At 46.2% G+C, this 15207-nt stretch overlaps 2 protein-coding genes across 6 annotated transcripts; one reads left to right on the top strand and one right to left on the bottom strand.

The window, feature by feature from the left end:
- The first annotated feature begins 280 nt into the window (after positions 1 to 280).
- Positions 281 to 15141, top strand: PMEL (premelanosome protein). 3 transcript variants are annotated; one of them, XM_036236537.1, is made up of 12 exons: positions 281 to 343; positions 7308 to 7434; positions 9749 to 9859; positions 10016 to 10162; positions 10919 to 11053; positions 11451 to 11612; positions 11870 to 12586; positions 13336 to 13452; positions 13687 to 13771; positions 13882 to 14087; positions 14187 to 14274; positions 14893 to 15141. In XM_036236537.1, the coding sequence occupies exons 2-12, from the start codon at positions 7359 to 7361 to the stop codon at positions 15032 to 15034; spliced, it is 1986 nt and encodes a 661-aa protein (XP_036092430.1). In that variant the 5' UTR covers positions 281 to 343; positions 7308 to 7358; the 3' UTR covers positions 15035 to 15141. The 3 variants fall into 3 exon arrangements, with proteins under 3 accessions (XP_036092430.1, XP_036092429.1, XP_016021265.2); XM_036236536.1 differs by lacking the exon at positions 281 to 343 and adding an exon at positions 6732 to 6818; XM_016165779.2 differs by lacking the exon at positions 281 to 343 and adding an exon at positions 6746 to 6922.
- CDK2 (cyclin dependent kinase 2) lies at positions 1012 to 6593 on the bottom strand. 3 transcript variants are annotated; one of them, XM_016165832.2, is made up of 8 exons: positions 6259 to 6593; positions 5434 to 5511; positions 5208 to 5328; positions 4396 to 4566; positions 3820 to 3921; positions 2991 to 3134; positions 2484 to 2687; positions 1012 to 2207 (listed from the first exon to the last, which is right to left on the bottom strand). In XM_016165832.2, the coding sequence occupies exons 1-8, from the start codon at positions 6372 to 6374 to the stop codon at positions 2103 to 2105; spliced, it is 1041 nt and encodes a 346-aa protein (XP_016021318.2). In that variant the 5' UTR covers positions 6375 to 6593; the 3' UTR covers positions 1012 to 2102. The 3 variants fall into 3 exon arrangements, with proteins under 3 accessions (XP_016021318.2, XP_016021320.2, XP_036092431.1); XM_016165834.2 differs by lacking the exon at positions 2991 to 3134 and having other exon boundaries at positions 6259 to 6591; XM_036236538.1 differs by lacking the exons at positions 2991 to 3134; positions 3820 to 3921 and having other exon boundaries at positions 6259 to 6592.
- Positions 15142 to 15207: the final 66 nt, after the last annotated feature.

Raw genomic sequence — 15207 nt, forward strand, 5'->3', positions numbered from 1 at the left:
GAGAGCTCTCAGAGACAGGGGACGGTACACTGTTGACAGGCGTATAGATCATCCAATAAAATCTTGACACCCTCATGACCCGCCTTTTGACTCATAAACATCTAATCAGGTGAGTGACGGAGGCGGGTCAAAGTGAAACTTTAACCAGTACTACAAAAATTCGGATCTTGAATGGCAGGCAAGGCGGGGTTTAAAGAAGCTTTAGGGAGGCAGATACTGACCTTCGCCCCTCCCCCCGGACGTGGCTGACTCTAACGCCGCTCCCTCTACGACCAACGCGCGGGCGTAAAGGAAAACACTTCTAGGGACCTGGAGCCTGGGAATTTAAGTAGCCCTTACGTAGGTGCGTCTTCCTTTTAGTGGGACCGCAGAGGACAGGAGGTTTGGAGATGGCCCATGGGTGGTCGGAGATGTTTTTGGTGGGGTGAGACAGTGGCAACTACAAGAAGCGGTAGCTTGGGGAGGCCTTAGCCCCTTCATAATAATTTTTCATACAGACAGTTGATAATATATTGAAATTGTATTATAAAGATGAATAAAATATCTTTAGGAAACTTTGTTGTTATGTGATGCAACAAAAAGGAATAATGACGAGCTTACTGGGAAACGTAGTGTCGAGGTGAATTCTCATGGATCCCACTTCCAATCATGTTGCTGCATCAAGCCTTTCCTAGTATTGAAATTCTGGAACTGCTGCCTTGAATGTGTGTATGTGGTGTGTATGTTGGGGCGGGGTGGGGGTGAGGTGAGGAAGATGCACGTTTATGGGGAAAGAAGTAGGAAATACAAAGGCTTCAGTTTCTCCAGATGTAAAATGGGGTAATAATTCCCATTTTGCCGACTATTGGCACTATCCCAATTGCATCATAGAAGCCAAAATGGGGTGGTGTGGGTACCCTGCACAGAGAGATTAGGTAAAATGGGAGTCTGTAACCAATTACCATATATATACATTCATATATTCTCAACATTCTTTCGGTAAATAAATACACGAACATAAAGGAGGAAAGATAAACTATAAAACTAGGAACTTTTTTAATGAATTACAAACTAAATTACAAATAATGTTAATAGCAAGAACACTTAAAGACAAGAGATGAGAGAAGAGAGACAATCATAAAAAGAAAAAAAATACATTTTTAAACATTTGCATTACAAAACCCCAAGGTGCGCATGGCAACAAATCAACCCACTCCCACTTAAAAACTACTATAACCTGAAATATAAATATAATTGTTTATCCTTCTTTTAAAGAAATATTTTTTCCCAATGTTCCCACTCAGTCACAGCCCTAAAAATGTGTCAGCATTCTCAAAAGGATGTCTAAACCCTAACTTCCATTCCTATGGGGCAGCCTTCAAAGGATGATGGGACCTGGCACCTGAAGAACTAAGGACCTTAAAAGGAAGAGAAAAATTCAAACATCTTTCACTTGCCTCAAGGCCATAATCCCTATCCCAGAGCCCCCCAGACACCCCTTGCCCAAAGAAGGGATAGGGCACTGGTGGCAATCATTTCTACTGCAGCCCCGCCAGGACTGCGGAAACTGGGAATCTTGAGTCTCCCAGACTTAGGTGAGATGAAACACTAAAACTAGGGTATAAACTGGTTGGATCTACTTTTAACCTAATTCTTCAAAACAGGCCCTCCCTATGTTTTCGTTTTGCTTGGTTTTCAAAAGTTCCAACTTACTCCCATGCTACCAGTTGGCCTAACAAACATGGTGGCTGCAGGAGGCTTGGGGTCTCTGTCATCCCAAACACAGGAAATAATAATTGCAGGGCTTTCAGAGATTGAGATGGCAAGTCCTTCAAGAGGGGACAGGAGTCAGTCATTTTTTTTTTTTTTTTTTACTACCAGCCCTCCTCAGCAATGACTAAGAGGAGGGGGGTAAAGGCTGACTTAAGTGCATATAATACTGAAGCTTTCTTTCATTTTCACCCATTTTCCCTTTTAACTCTTGTATCCCCAGAGTTGGCTGGCTAAGAAGGGAAGGTGAGTGTTAAGGCAGCCAGACAAGATAGAGGGCAAATAGCCCAGGGCCAAGCCTGATCAGGCCCCCACTGGGGGAGAAGGTGAGACTGAGGGCTTGGGGAAGAACATCAGAGTCGAAGGTGGGGTACTGGCTTGGTCACATCCTGGAAGAAAGGGTGAGTCAGAGCTGCCTTTGCCGAAATCCGCTTGTTGGGGTCGTAGTGCAGCATTTGCTGGAGGGAGAGATGTATACTGACTTCAGTGATGTGATAGTGGATTAAATAGGCAGCAAGTATTCCAAAAAAACGAGAATTCATTTTACCTAAGGCAAAGTTCCCACTTCCCTCCTTCCTATATCTAACCATTCAATTGTTGAGACAATAGGAAGACAGAAGCAGGGTCTAGATAAATGCTGAGACCCAGAGTTCAGGGTCTCATTCTTCATTTAGGAGAAACTCTGCCCTAGGGTGGTGAATGAGAGGAAATGGGAGTCTCCCCCCAACTCTCACCGATAACAAGTTCCTTCCATCTTCATCCAGGGGAGGCACTACTTTGCTAAAATCTTGCCGGGCCCATTTGGGGAAACTTGGTTTATAATCAGGCATAGAAGTGACTCCTGGCCAAACGACCTCATCTGGGGTCCCCAGAGTCCGAAAGATCCGGAAGAGTTGGTCGATCTCAGAATCTCCTGGGAATAGGGCCCGGCGGGTCACCTGAAAATGGGGAAAGAGGAAAGGGCAATACTCGCACTGACGTCAGTCAAAACTGCCTCCCATACAATGGAGGTTCCCACAGGCAGTGGTAGGTCAGCAGGGCCCCATGACTCCCTCCCCAGGAACTTTCATAGGGTCAGTCACACAGAGCCTGAGACAATGAAGTCCCTTCATCTGTCTCCTTGCCCCCTCCTTCCTTCCCCCAACCATGGCTTTGCAGATCCCCAAGGCTGGGTGGGGCTGGGAGGGGGTGAATGTCTGGGGTGCCACTGACATGTAGCAAAGGGATCCCAAGCCACTCACGGGGTGTGGGGTAGACACTGCGGTCATCCCCCCTCCTTGTGATGCAGCCACTTCTAGATAGGAGCACAGCGGGCAGAGACTGTGTCTTCCATTTCTTCTGTGTTCCCCACAGCACTTAGCATGGTGCTGGGTACACACTAGGTGCTTAACAAATATTTTTTGATGAATTGAGAGAGGAATATGGGCAATTGTAAGGTAATGCACTGGAGGATAAATGTACATTATATATATATAGGCTAATTGTCTCCAAGCCCCCAGTTACAACCCAGATAAAGGACCATAAAATATATTGCTGATTCGATTTGAAAACTGAGCCCACTCCACTGATGTATTAAAGGGGACAGGAGTTCCCACATAACACTGGGTCTCAGGGATCTTTCAGTCTGAAAAGCTAGAGATTGAAGAGGGACATGGACATGATCCTAAGTCTGCAGTTTACACAAAAGGTGTGGCTAAGGTGAACACAGTTGGCCTCACTGCATTCCTGGCACCTTATGATAAGGTCTCCAGGTCAAATGAAAGAAGCACTAAATGGAATTCATTCTCCCTAATATATGCAGACTAAAGCTAAAGCAGCTGCAGAAATTATTTAGCTCAATTCGAGGATAAGTGATGTACACTGGATGCTAAGGCTGTTTAAGAATATCCTAACATTGTGATTGATATCAGGGACAACGATCCTATCCTTTCCCTACCACCCACCTTGGTGGTACTATAGAGAAAGAACCCTGTGATAATAAAGGGCTATGGGTCTGGGCCAAGAAACAGTTCAGTTTTTCTTGAATGTGGGGAAGAGTGGGCTGGGCGGAACTCAGGCATGCCTCCGTACCATCTCAGCAAAGATACAGCCCAGGCTCCAGATGTCCACAGCTGTGGAATAATATTTGCAGCCCAGAAGAATTTCAGGTGCTCGGTACCACAGGGTTACCACCTGGGGACAAAAGTAGGAAGGGGAGGGATGGTGTATGGAACATGGAGATTCCCACATCTCAGTTCCCCAACACTACTCTAACTCTCGGCCGCTTAACAAACAGCTTCTTTCCCTCCATCCTTCCCTTCATTCTGATTTCCCCAAAGGAAAATGACTACATATAACTTCTTAGCCCAGAATGAACCTAGCCCATGGTTCTGGGGGCCATATTTTCTGAAGCCTCAATTTGTGACCTTCCTGGAAAATTTGAGACAAGTGGTCATAATTTTATGATATACATTCAGCTCTCCTGGCTTGATACTTATCAGAGCCCAGTAAGCTCCGTAGTATAAACTCTGTGTACCCTCTAAGACCTCTTGTGTCAGAACTTTCCATCTAGTGAGAAACTGCTGTCTAAATATTTTTAGTAAGTTTGTGAATGTCCTTGTTAACACCTCCAGGAAGTGCAGAGAAGAAATGCAGAAAGAGACTGACCTCATGGGTGTAAGTACGAACAGGGACTCCAAAAGCTCTGGCTAGTCCAAAGTCTGCTAGCTTGATGGACCCCTCTGCGTTGATAAGCAGATTCTGAGGTTTGAGATCTCGGTGCAGGACCCGATGAGAATGGCAGAAAGCTAGGCCCTGGAGCAGCTGGAACAGATAGCTCTGACAATGGAGAAAAAGAGGACTGTGTTTCTTTATCACAGTGAGTAGATTAGGGTCTACTCCATGCCTCCAAAACTCTATGAAAGCCTTTACTATGTTAGATTATAATTACATGTTTAGAAGCTATTTCTCTCATAGGACTGTCTGCCCTGTGAGGATAAGGACCAGGTCTTACTCAGTTTTACATCTCTTTTCCATATCCTGTGCCTAGCACATTGAAGGTGTCCAATGAATGTACGTTGAATAAACTTTTCTTGATAGAATGAAAATAGCTCAGTGAGTGAAGAACGTAGCCCTAAAACAGACATTAGAGACTCACTGGCTATTTCTCCCACCAAACAGGTGGAAGGGCTTTTTTGGAGGAATGTAGCAAGTGCCCTCAAGTCCCAGTTATCTGAGTTTCATCTGGTCATTGACTGACTAGAGTTTCAACTTCTTCGATTCTCCTGCCTAGCCCAAGGGTTAGTAAGTATAATGAGCAGGGAAAGAGCCACAAAAGAAAGGGGTGTGTGTGTGTGTGTGTAGGAAGAAGAGAGCTGAGAAGGAAACCAAGATCACAAATCATCATTCGGTCTGAATTGCCTGCCTTCGGTTCCCCCAAAACATGCCCATGTTGGGGAAGAGTTGATGAGAAAGATTACCTTGATGAGGGGAAGAGGAATACCAGTAAGAGCAGAGGCATCCATGAATTTCTTGAGATCCTGGTGCAGAAACTCAAAAACCAAGTAGAGTTTGTTTTCTGTGTGGATGACATCCAGCAACCTAGGGAAGGGAGGTCCAGGAATGGAGGTGAGGAGAGAATGCCCAGACTACACAGACAGAAGGCACCTTTTTTTATTGTCAAGCACCTCCCAGATATATACTTACTTGACAATATTAGGGTGGTTAAGTTCCTTAAGTAGAGAGATCTCTCGTATCGCAGTACTGGGTACACCCTCTGTCTCACTTGAGGAGGTTGGGAAAGCAGAAATGGAAATGTGGTTACAAATATTCCCTTTTCTCCAGCCCAGTCATTCTTTTTCCCCCACCAAGGAGATACCACCCCGATGTCCTCTAAGAAAATTAGAAGAGAAAGGGTGCTGTAGGATTTCATTCATGGGTGGACAGGGAGTGGCTTTGCAACGTATTAAGGTCATTATTTCTTTTTTCCCCAAGGATAGGTAAGTAAAGCCTCCTGGTGAAGGAGAAGAGAGAAGGTAACAGTGGGGGAAAAACAAAACAAAACAAAACAAACAAACAAAAAGGAGTAGCAGCTACCCAGCCTCCCTAGAGGGGCCAGTGAGGTTCAACTGCCATTCTTTTGAAAGAGGGAGAGAATTCTAAGATGAGGGTGGGGCTGGGACAGCGAGAAGGGCTCTTATTCAAAAAGGTGCTCTTCACCGGTTCCCACAAAACCTAACTCCACGGGGAGTCCTGGACCCCATCTCAGAGGCCTCTTTCCTCTTCCTGTGTCTTCCTCACTGCACATTTGGGGGCATCACTTGGTTTTGGGTAGCAAGTTTCCCACAGATTCGACACTCCTCACAATCTCCACAGGGAAATCCTCTACAGTCCTCCAACCCACCTCTCCACTCAAAAGAAGTCCCTTCCTACTATCTTCCGGTCCCTGGAAGGTTACCCGCCTGTTGGGGTGGGGGTGGGGGACACTCAAGAAGCCTCCGAGGTAGGAGCCCCGGTATATAGGCCACTCACGTGTCCAAGCGGATTTTTTTAAGCGCCACCACTTCTCCAGTCAGCTTGTTTTTGGCTTTGTACACAACTCCGTACGTGCCCTCTCCGATCTTTTCCACTTTTTGAAAGTTCTCCATGAAGCGCTAGCGAGTCGGGTTAGCCCGGCCCTGGAGCGGGGGCCCGGGAACCCTGCAAAAAGCGGGCCCCGGCTCTCGGGGACGGAGGAGGGGAAAACAGGGCCCAGAACCGCGTCTCCAGGTCCGGATGGAACTCAGTGTATCTCTCGCTCTTGTCAATTTGTCCAACTTGAAACAATGTTGCCGCCTCCCCCCACCAAGTTCCCTACCACCACCAGAAGCCCCGCCTCTCCTTCCCGCGTTTCCCTGGCCCCGCCCTTACCCCTTCCTATTGGGCAACGTCAGAGTGGGCGGGGATAACCCAGCACCTCCCGCCGCAAATGACTCCGTCCCGCCCAAGTTTGGTTTTGTGGGGCATTAAGACAAGCTTTTGCCTCCTTGGGGAGTTGAAACACCTCTTTCCAAGTACCTGATTTGAGCTCGAGTTTCCTACTTGTGTCCTGAGTCTGTAGACGTTTCCTAATCTCGCCGTTTTCACAACCCTTAGAAAAAATGTGTCTCGATCTAAGATCAAATTCCACCTGGCCCAGGAAGCTGGGAATCTCATTGTAAGAGTTTCCTGGGTTTCGCAGGAGCCATTGCCTCAGCCTCTCAGCCTACTCCGATATTGTCTATGTTTTTGGATGCAGGGTCTCTGTTTCTGTCTTTTTGAGAGGTTCCTGGCTTGATTCAAACAACAGATTCATTCACTCTCCCGTACCGTAATGAATTGTGTGTGTCAGGTATACGTTAGTTACGTAGCTGCCCTTCAGTCAATTCTTTCTCAATAAACATTAGAGTGACCCAGTGAAACTAGAAACTCATTGAGTAGTGAGATGTCCAGGGACCAGGAGCCCTTGTCAGTTTTGCCTTTCTCCAGTCCTGCCCCTTCCAGGACTCTCCTAGAGGGAGAAGAGGAAGGGCTATGCAAATGAGCACCCCTTTCTTATATAGGGGCTTGTCCCAGCTCCCCCCAGCGACTTTGGTTGCTGGAAGGAAGACAGGATGGATCTGGTGCAGAGAAAATGCCTTCTCCATGTGGCTGTGATGGGTGCTCTTCTAGCTGTGGGGGCCACAGAAGGTGAGTGTGGATATGAATAAGTGTGAATTTGAGGTTGCACACCTGCTTTGGTTTTTCCTCTTATAATGGGAGATACAAGAACACTTTAGTCTTCTCCCTCTCATTCGATTTAGTGGGGATATGGGTTCTTGAGCCCTCGCCCCACATGGAGATTTGGGATTGAGCCTGAAAATAATCCCATATACTTAAAAGGGCAAGAGGACAGTGGGTCTCTGTGGCCCTAATTCTGAGGCTCTCTGGACAATGACCTGGAGCAGGGGCTCCAAGAGGGTGAAATGAGTGGGAGACTCTTTTAGGAAATATCTCAGGCACTTGAGATAGGGTATTTAAAGTGAGGAGTAAGAAAATGTGGTATTGGATAAAAAGGGTGAGGAAGCACCACCTCCTTTCTTTGGGATGGGGATGGGTGAACACAGCCCAGGCTTTTGTCCTGGAGCTGGAAGAGACACGCAGAGGGGTCTCAGCTGAGCATCACATGAAAGGGCTCTGGGGGATTGGGGCCTCGTGACAGGAGCAAGAGATGGGGGTGAGGAGTCGTGAGAGGGTCTGGAATGTCATGTGCTGCTCTGAGGAGGGAGGGTTGGGAGTGGAGAAAGAATGGGGCATCTTATGATTCTCTTGCTCTAGTGATTGGATGCTCAAAGAGATGATTCCAGATCCTCCCTGTGCAGAATCAACTAGGTTTCCAGTACAAATTAGAAACAGAGTGGGAATAGTTTCTGCTGTGGTGAAATATATACACCATATCCCAGTTTCCTCTTTTTTTCTCTAGATTCCTGGTTTCACAGACTTTGAGAATATTCTCCTTGATCTGACTTTCCTTAGTCATACTGCTGTTTCATATCTTTCTTTTACTATTTTCCTTAATGTATTCTGGAAACATTCTGTTCATATTTGTTCACCTGAGGCTCTTAAAAGATTGTGCTTACTTTTTGGATCCTGATTTTTAAAGTCTTAAGAAGCCATATTAGATATTCATGAAATCTTATATGGACTGCATTTGATAATTTTGTCTAGAGTGAAATAACAATACTTATTCAATATTTATTTATTTATTTATTTATTTATTTACAGATACATACTGAATGTGTAAGGTTAAAGTAACAAGATATCTGAGATCTGCTTTTAAATACTTTAGCCAAAAAACAAACAACCAACAATAACAAAGGATAGGTAAAGTAAATGTGGCAAAATGTTGATAGTTGCTGGATGTGGGGGATGCATATGGAAATCCATCATATCCTTTTTTCTCAGACCATTGCCAATCAGTTGTCATAATTTTGTCTGCTCTATCCCCAACCCCAACTTCTGCCTACCTCTGATCCATCCTCCTCACCGCTTGCCACATTGACACTTCTAAAAACACATTTCTGATCATATTTGAAAAGATTCTAAAGGGTGAATTTTATGTATGTGAATTATATCTCAATAAAACAAACAAAATCTTCTAAGGTGCCCTTGCCTACAAGATAAAAGCCAAATTCCTTTGCTTGGCACTCAAAGCCTCCAAACAGTCTTCTTGGCCTCATCTCTCATAGCGTGCATCAACCATATTGCTAGTAATTCCCTATTATGCCATGTTTCCACGCTTACATCTGCTTGTACGGGGCCTTCTGCCTGGAGTGCTTCATCCTACAGGCTAAGTCCTCATTAAAGTCTTTCCCTGTCTGCCAGAGTAGAACTAATCTGTTTAGTTCTTCATTTAGTTGTACTTTATGCATGTCTGCTATAGCTCATATTAAACAGCCATAAATTATAGTAATTTATGTATATGGAATGTCGTTCCATAGTGTAGTGGTTAGCACACCTGCTTTACATGCAGAAGGTCCTGGGTTCACACTCCAGTGGAGCCATAGTCCATGGTCTATGGCCATGCTATCCTGAATAAGCCACATGTCTGATCTCAGAAGCTAAGCAGAGTTGAGCCTGATTAGTACTTGGATGGGAGACCACCTAGGAAGACCAGGTGCTGTAGGCATAAATAATAATAAAATAGTAAATAAAAAAAGAAAAGAAATTTATGTATCTGTCTATTTCCTATACTTTACTTTGAATCTCTTCAGGGCCATGTTTTATTCATTTCTTAAGTGCTTTGTACCTAGCATATTGCCTGGTACACAGTGGGTACCCAGTACATTAAAATGCACTTAAAAATTATATATATATATTATTTTCAATTATAGTCGACGTACAATATTATATTAATTTAAAATGAACTTTGAATATGAGATGAGTGGGGCCACATGAGACCATGTTATCCTTTGAGAAGAGACTGAGTGAGGATCCTAGGGCCCTCTTGGTACCTTTCTTTTAGGACCCAGAGACTGGGACTGGCGTGGTGTTTCTAGACAGCTCAGAACTAAAGCCTGGAATAGGGAGCTCTATCCGGAGTGGAGAGAAATCCAGCACCCTGACTGCTGGAGAGGTAGGAACTTGGCAATTTCTAGGGAGGATATGATGGGAATGGGGTGGGGAGAGGAGCAAGAACTGGGTTGAATGTAGCTTGAGAAGAAAGTTGGGAGAAAAGTAGATGAGGAGGGGAAGCCAAAGGAATCCCAGCTAATGCAGCTGCCATTCTCAGGTGGCCAGGTGTCCCTGAAGGTCAGTAATGATGGGCCTACGCTGGTCGGGGCAAATGCCTCCTTTTCCATTTCCCTGCACTTCCCTGAAAGCCAAAAGGTGATGTCAGATGGGCGAGTCATCTGGGCCAACAACACTGTCATCAATGGTGAGTACTTCTCTACTCCAGACCCTCATTCCTGGGGCTCAGATTCCCTGGTATCTATCCCCAGTGAGCTCAGGGAATGCCCCCTCTCTCCTCTAATTTTTATTTTTTAACAAATTATGTATGTAATGCATATTCATTGTAGAAAAATTAGAGAACATAAATAAAAATGTAAAGAATTATAGCCTCCAAAATGGGGGACAGAGGACTCAGTAGACGTAGAAGTTAGACTTGGATTTAAACTTGTTACCAAAAAACAAACAAACAAACAAACAAATGGAAATAAATAAATAAATAAACCTGTTACCAGTTTGTGACTCTGAGCAAGATACTCAACTGTTGTGTGCTTCCATTCCTCTCTTCATGGAATGAGGATGATACTTACCTTGGAAGATCATTGTAAGGATTAAAATGTGATAATATATAAAGAATTTAACATAATGCCTACCCTAGCCTATAGCAAAGGCTCAATAAATGCAAGCTGGTGGTTTTTTTCTTTTTATCTCACTAGCTAGAGCAAATAACTCTAAACATTTTGATATATGGCCTTCCAACTTCTTTCCTATGTAAGTATATACATATGAATCTTTAACTGTAGTTTCTATTCTTCCCACTACCACCCCAAATGGATTGTACCAAGGGGAATGTACTTTGTAGCTAGGAATTATTCCCAGAGCCCCTCTCTGGGAGCCATGTTAGGGGTTTGGTGTACAGAAAGGAATGCCAGGGTTTGAGGGTGACTCTGTATCTACCTTTCAGGGAGCCAGGTATGGGAAGGACAGCCAGTATACCCCCAGGAACCTGATGATGCCTGCATCTTTCCTGATGGAGAGGCCTGCCCATCTGGCCCTTGGTTTCAGAGGAGAAGATTTGTTTATGTCTGGAAGACCTGGGGTGAGAGACTCCCTGCTCTGGCCCGTAATCCACGCTTTAATTTACCTCTTTCTTCCTGATCCCCTTTCCTTTTGGTCCCACCCTTTAAGCTCTGTGGTTTTCCCTAATTATTTCCCTTGTGGTTCTTTCCTCTTCCATAGCACCTGGCCCCCTCCAACTCTCTCTATTATAGTTTTTTTCTGGGAGTCCTTCCTCAATTATAGCCCCATCCCATGGAACCACTCATTAGGACTCCTTTCCTGCCCCCCTTCCAACCTTCCAAATACCCTCTAAAATAACCATCCTTAATATATCTACTGGCCTTCCTTCTCTGGTGCCCTATCTAATCCTTCCCCTCAGTCGACTTTCTTTGGCTGGTAACCCCCACCCTCCATGTTTTTCTTTCCAAAAACCTCAGGCCAATACTGGCAAGTTCTGGGGGGTCCAGCATCTGGGCTGAGCATTGAGACAGGCACAGCAGAGTTGGGCATACATACCATGGAAGTAACTGTCTACCACCGTCGAGGGGCCCAAAGCTACGTGCCCCTCGCTCACTCCCGCTCAGCCTTCACCATTACCGGTAAGGATTTAGGAAGGGGCAAGGCCAATCCTTGTAGAGGCAGGAGAAGAAGGTGGGGAGGCTTGGCTAGACTGGAAGGGGAAATGGAAAGTGGTGCATAACCTTAAAGGGGCAGAGCCAGGAATACCTAGGCAGAGGAATGTGGGGCTTGGAGCCAGTGAAGGGATGGTCAATCAGCTTAGAATTGGAGGGTGTGGCTATGAGAGGAGAAGCTGTGGCTCAGGTGTGTTTTTCCCTTTTATTGGTTCCAATCCCAGACCAGGTGCCATTCTCTGTGAGCGTGTCCCAGCTACAGGCCTTGGATGGAGGAAACAAGCGCTTCTTGAGAAATCAACCTTTGATCTTTGCCCTCCAGCTCCATGACCCCAGTGGCTACTTGTCTGGGGCAGACCTCTACTATACCTGGGACTTTGGAGACAGTACTGGGACCTTGATCTCTCGGGCACTTGTGGTCACTCACACTTACCTAGAGTCTGGCCCAGTCACTGCCCGAGTGGTGCTTCAGGCTGCCATTCCTCTCACCTCCTGTGGCTCCTCCCCAGTTCCAGGCACCACAGATGGGTATGTGCCAACTGCAGAGGCCCCTGGCACTACAGCTGGGCTAGTACCTACAGCAGAAGTTGTAGGTACTACACCTGGTCAGGTGCCAACTGCAGAGCCCTCTGGAACCACAGCTGTACAGATACCAACGACAGAGGTTATAGGTACTATATCTGTACAAGTGCCAACTGAAGAGGGAATAGGTACTACACCTGAGCAAATACCAACCTCAGAGATCATAGGTACCACACTTGCAGAGATGCCAACTGCAGAGGCCATAGGTACACCCGAAGTGTCAACTGCAGAGCCCTCTGAAACCACAGTTGCACAGGTAACAACTACAGAGCTGGTGGAGACCACAGCAGGAGAAGTACCCACACCTGAGTCTGGGGGTCCAGATGCCAGCTCATTCATGCCTACAGAAGGTATTACAGGTAAGAGGGCCAATGTGAATGAGATTTATTGAGATGGGGCATTTGTTACTAAAGAGCTGAAAGATTTACTCAGGACTCAGATGTTACCTATCCTTTGCTTAGCAATGGAGTCCCCTGGGGCCCTCAGTGGTTTTAAAGCCCTCAAGTCTCTCTTAATAACATGGAATAAATGTGGAGTTTAGGAAGTCAGGATCTTCTCCTAGGCCCAGGAGAGAGAGAGAGCTTGTTGCTTCTCTATCCCTGAGGAGGGCTATTCCCTGAGGGGCAGGCCAGGGAACAGACTGTGATCATATATATATATATATTTATATCTCATTTCCTGTACAAATGTAAATGCATAGAAATCTTTCCCAGATTCCAATTCCGTTTCTCATCCCTGGAATCTCAACTTGAAGCAGATCAACCTGAAATTGTGATAAGAACACACTGAAAAAGGAGGAATGAGATAGCGATGTTTAGAGGAGTTAACATATGTCGAGTGTCTAGCTCAGGACCTGGCACAGTGTGGAGTGGGATAAACATTTGGGATTTTTTACAACTCCAGCTCTACCCCTGTGTGACTCTGGGACAGTCATATATCCTTCAGGGACTCGGTTTCCTTATCTATAAAATGAGATTTCCCAGATCTTGTCTGAGTCCAAGCCTGAATCCAGTAGCTCTAGCTCTACCTGGGAAAATGCCTGCTTGGCCTCTGTTTTCAGGTGAGTCATTTGTCTCTTGACTTTCCCTCTTCAACCCTCTCCTGCCAGGTTCCCAGAGCCCCCTGCTGGACAGTACAGCCACCTTAAACCTGGTGAAGCGACAAGTCTCTTTGGATTGTGTTCTATATCGATATGGCTCCTTTTCTCTCACCCTGGACATTGTCCGTGAGTCTTGCCTGCAGCGGGGGCTGGTGGAGGGAGACATATGCTGCTTAGAGCTGCCAGTGGAAGCATACTATGGAATGAGTTACTTACCTGGACAAGAATACCCAAATCCCATGGTTTTCATTTGAAGGCATGGGGATGGGATTGGGGAAGTAGCCTAGGGTTTTTCTCTCTATGGGCCTTTGAGGAGTTCTGGTAGGAGAATCCCATACTTAAAATCTTGCAACTTTGCAGAGGGTATTGAGAATGCTGAGATCCTACAGGCTGTGCCATCTAGTGAAGGGGATGCATTTGAGCTGACTGTGTCTTGCCAAGGCGGGTAAGTGTCCCACTGGTGGCCCTGAGAACTCCTGGGTTGACTGCTGCCCTGCTCTCTGGTGTCTAGTGTTCCTTCGCAGAACTCCTGACATAACATGACCCCTCTCCCAGGCTGCCCAAGGAAGCCTGTATGGACATATCATCACCAGGGTGTCAGCCCCCTGCCCAGCGGCTGTGTCAGCCTGTGCTACCCAGCCCAGACTGCCAGCTGGTCCTGCACCAGGTACTGACGGGCGGCTCGGGGACCTACTGCCTCAATGTGTCTTTGGCTGATGCCAACAGCTTAGCAATGGTCAGCACCCAGCTTGTCATGCCTGGTAGGTACTTGAACAAGAGCTGGGGTAATGAAGGGGAGTGGACAGAGGCTATCTGGTAAGGAGCAGACACTGAAGCAGTGTCCGGAATTCCACTCACAGATCAAGAAGCAGGCCTTGGACAGGCTCCCCTGCTCATGGGCATCTTGCTGGCGTTGATGGCTATGGTGCTTGCATCTCTGATATATAGGTGAGTACCCCACCATCAAGCTGACACCCCCTATTTCTTATTACCATCACTTACTCTTCCTCAAGGGGAGAAGGAATCACCACTCCCTTTGAGGAAGTACAGTGTCCAGGAAAGAGCCCAGACTTGGAAATTAAACAGGCCTGGACTGCAGTCTTGCTGGTGGGATCTTGGGGAAGTAACTTAATCTTTCTGAGCCTCTGAAAAGTGCAAAAACTAATACCTGCTCTGTGGGGCTATTGTCAGCATTAGAGACAATGTGGACAAAGCACCTTGTTTTGAAACGAGAGTGCAAAAACGATGATATTGATAGCTGTTGTTATTAACTATATCCAGAGTGGTAGAGGTTGGGTGAAGTGAGTTCTCCACCTGTGGGAAGGGGAGATCCCCAGGCCTGGAGTGCCAAGGTGTACAATGTAGGGAAGCTAATAGGGAGAGAGGAATGGACAGAGGTTACCATAGGAACAAGAGAGGATGAACTTTATCTGTGAGGAGGAGGGGAAGGAGCTAGGATCAAGGCCAAGTAAACCTGAGATATAGGTATGTCCTCTTCTTTGGAGAAGTAAATAGGCTGCCCTTGTCCATGGCTAACCAGTTTCGTCCTTCTTCTCCCAATATTAGGCGCAGACTTATGAAGCAGGGCTCCTCAAACCCCCTTTCCCAGCTGCCACACAGTAGTACCCACTGGCTGCGTCTGCCCCGGGTCTTCCACTCTTGCTCCATTGGTGAGAACAGCCCTCTTCTCAGCGGGCAGCAGGTCTGAGTACTCTCATGTAATGCTATGATTTACCCAGGGTGGACAGCAATGCCTATCTTTTTCCATTCTCCCCTTGGGGACTACCACTACCTGAAATAAATACTCAGAACCTGGTGCTGTATTTTTTCTTGATTCTTGAGAGAATCTATGTCATTTAAGGAGTGAAGGTATAGAGGAAG

Source organism: Rousettus aegyptiacus, unplaced genomic scaffold, assembly GCF_014176215.1.
Source record: "Rousettus aegyptiacus isolate mRouAeg1 unplaced genomic scaffold, mRouAeg1.p scaffold_m13_p_2, whole genome shotgun sequence".
Taxonomy (NCBI): domain Eukaryota; kingdom Metazoa; phylum Chordata; class Mammalia; order Chiroptera; family Pteropodidae; genus Rousettus; species Rousettus aegyptiacus.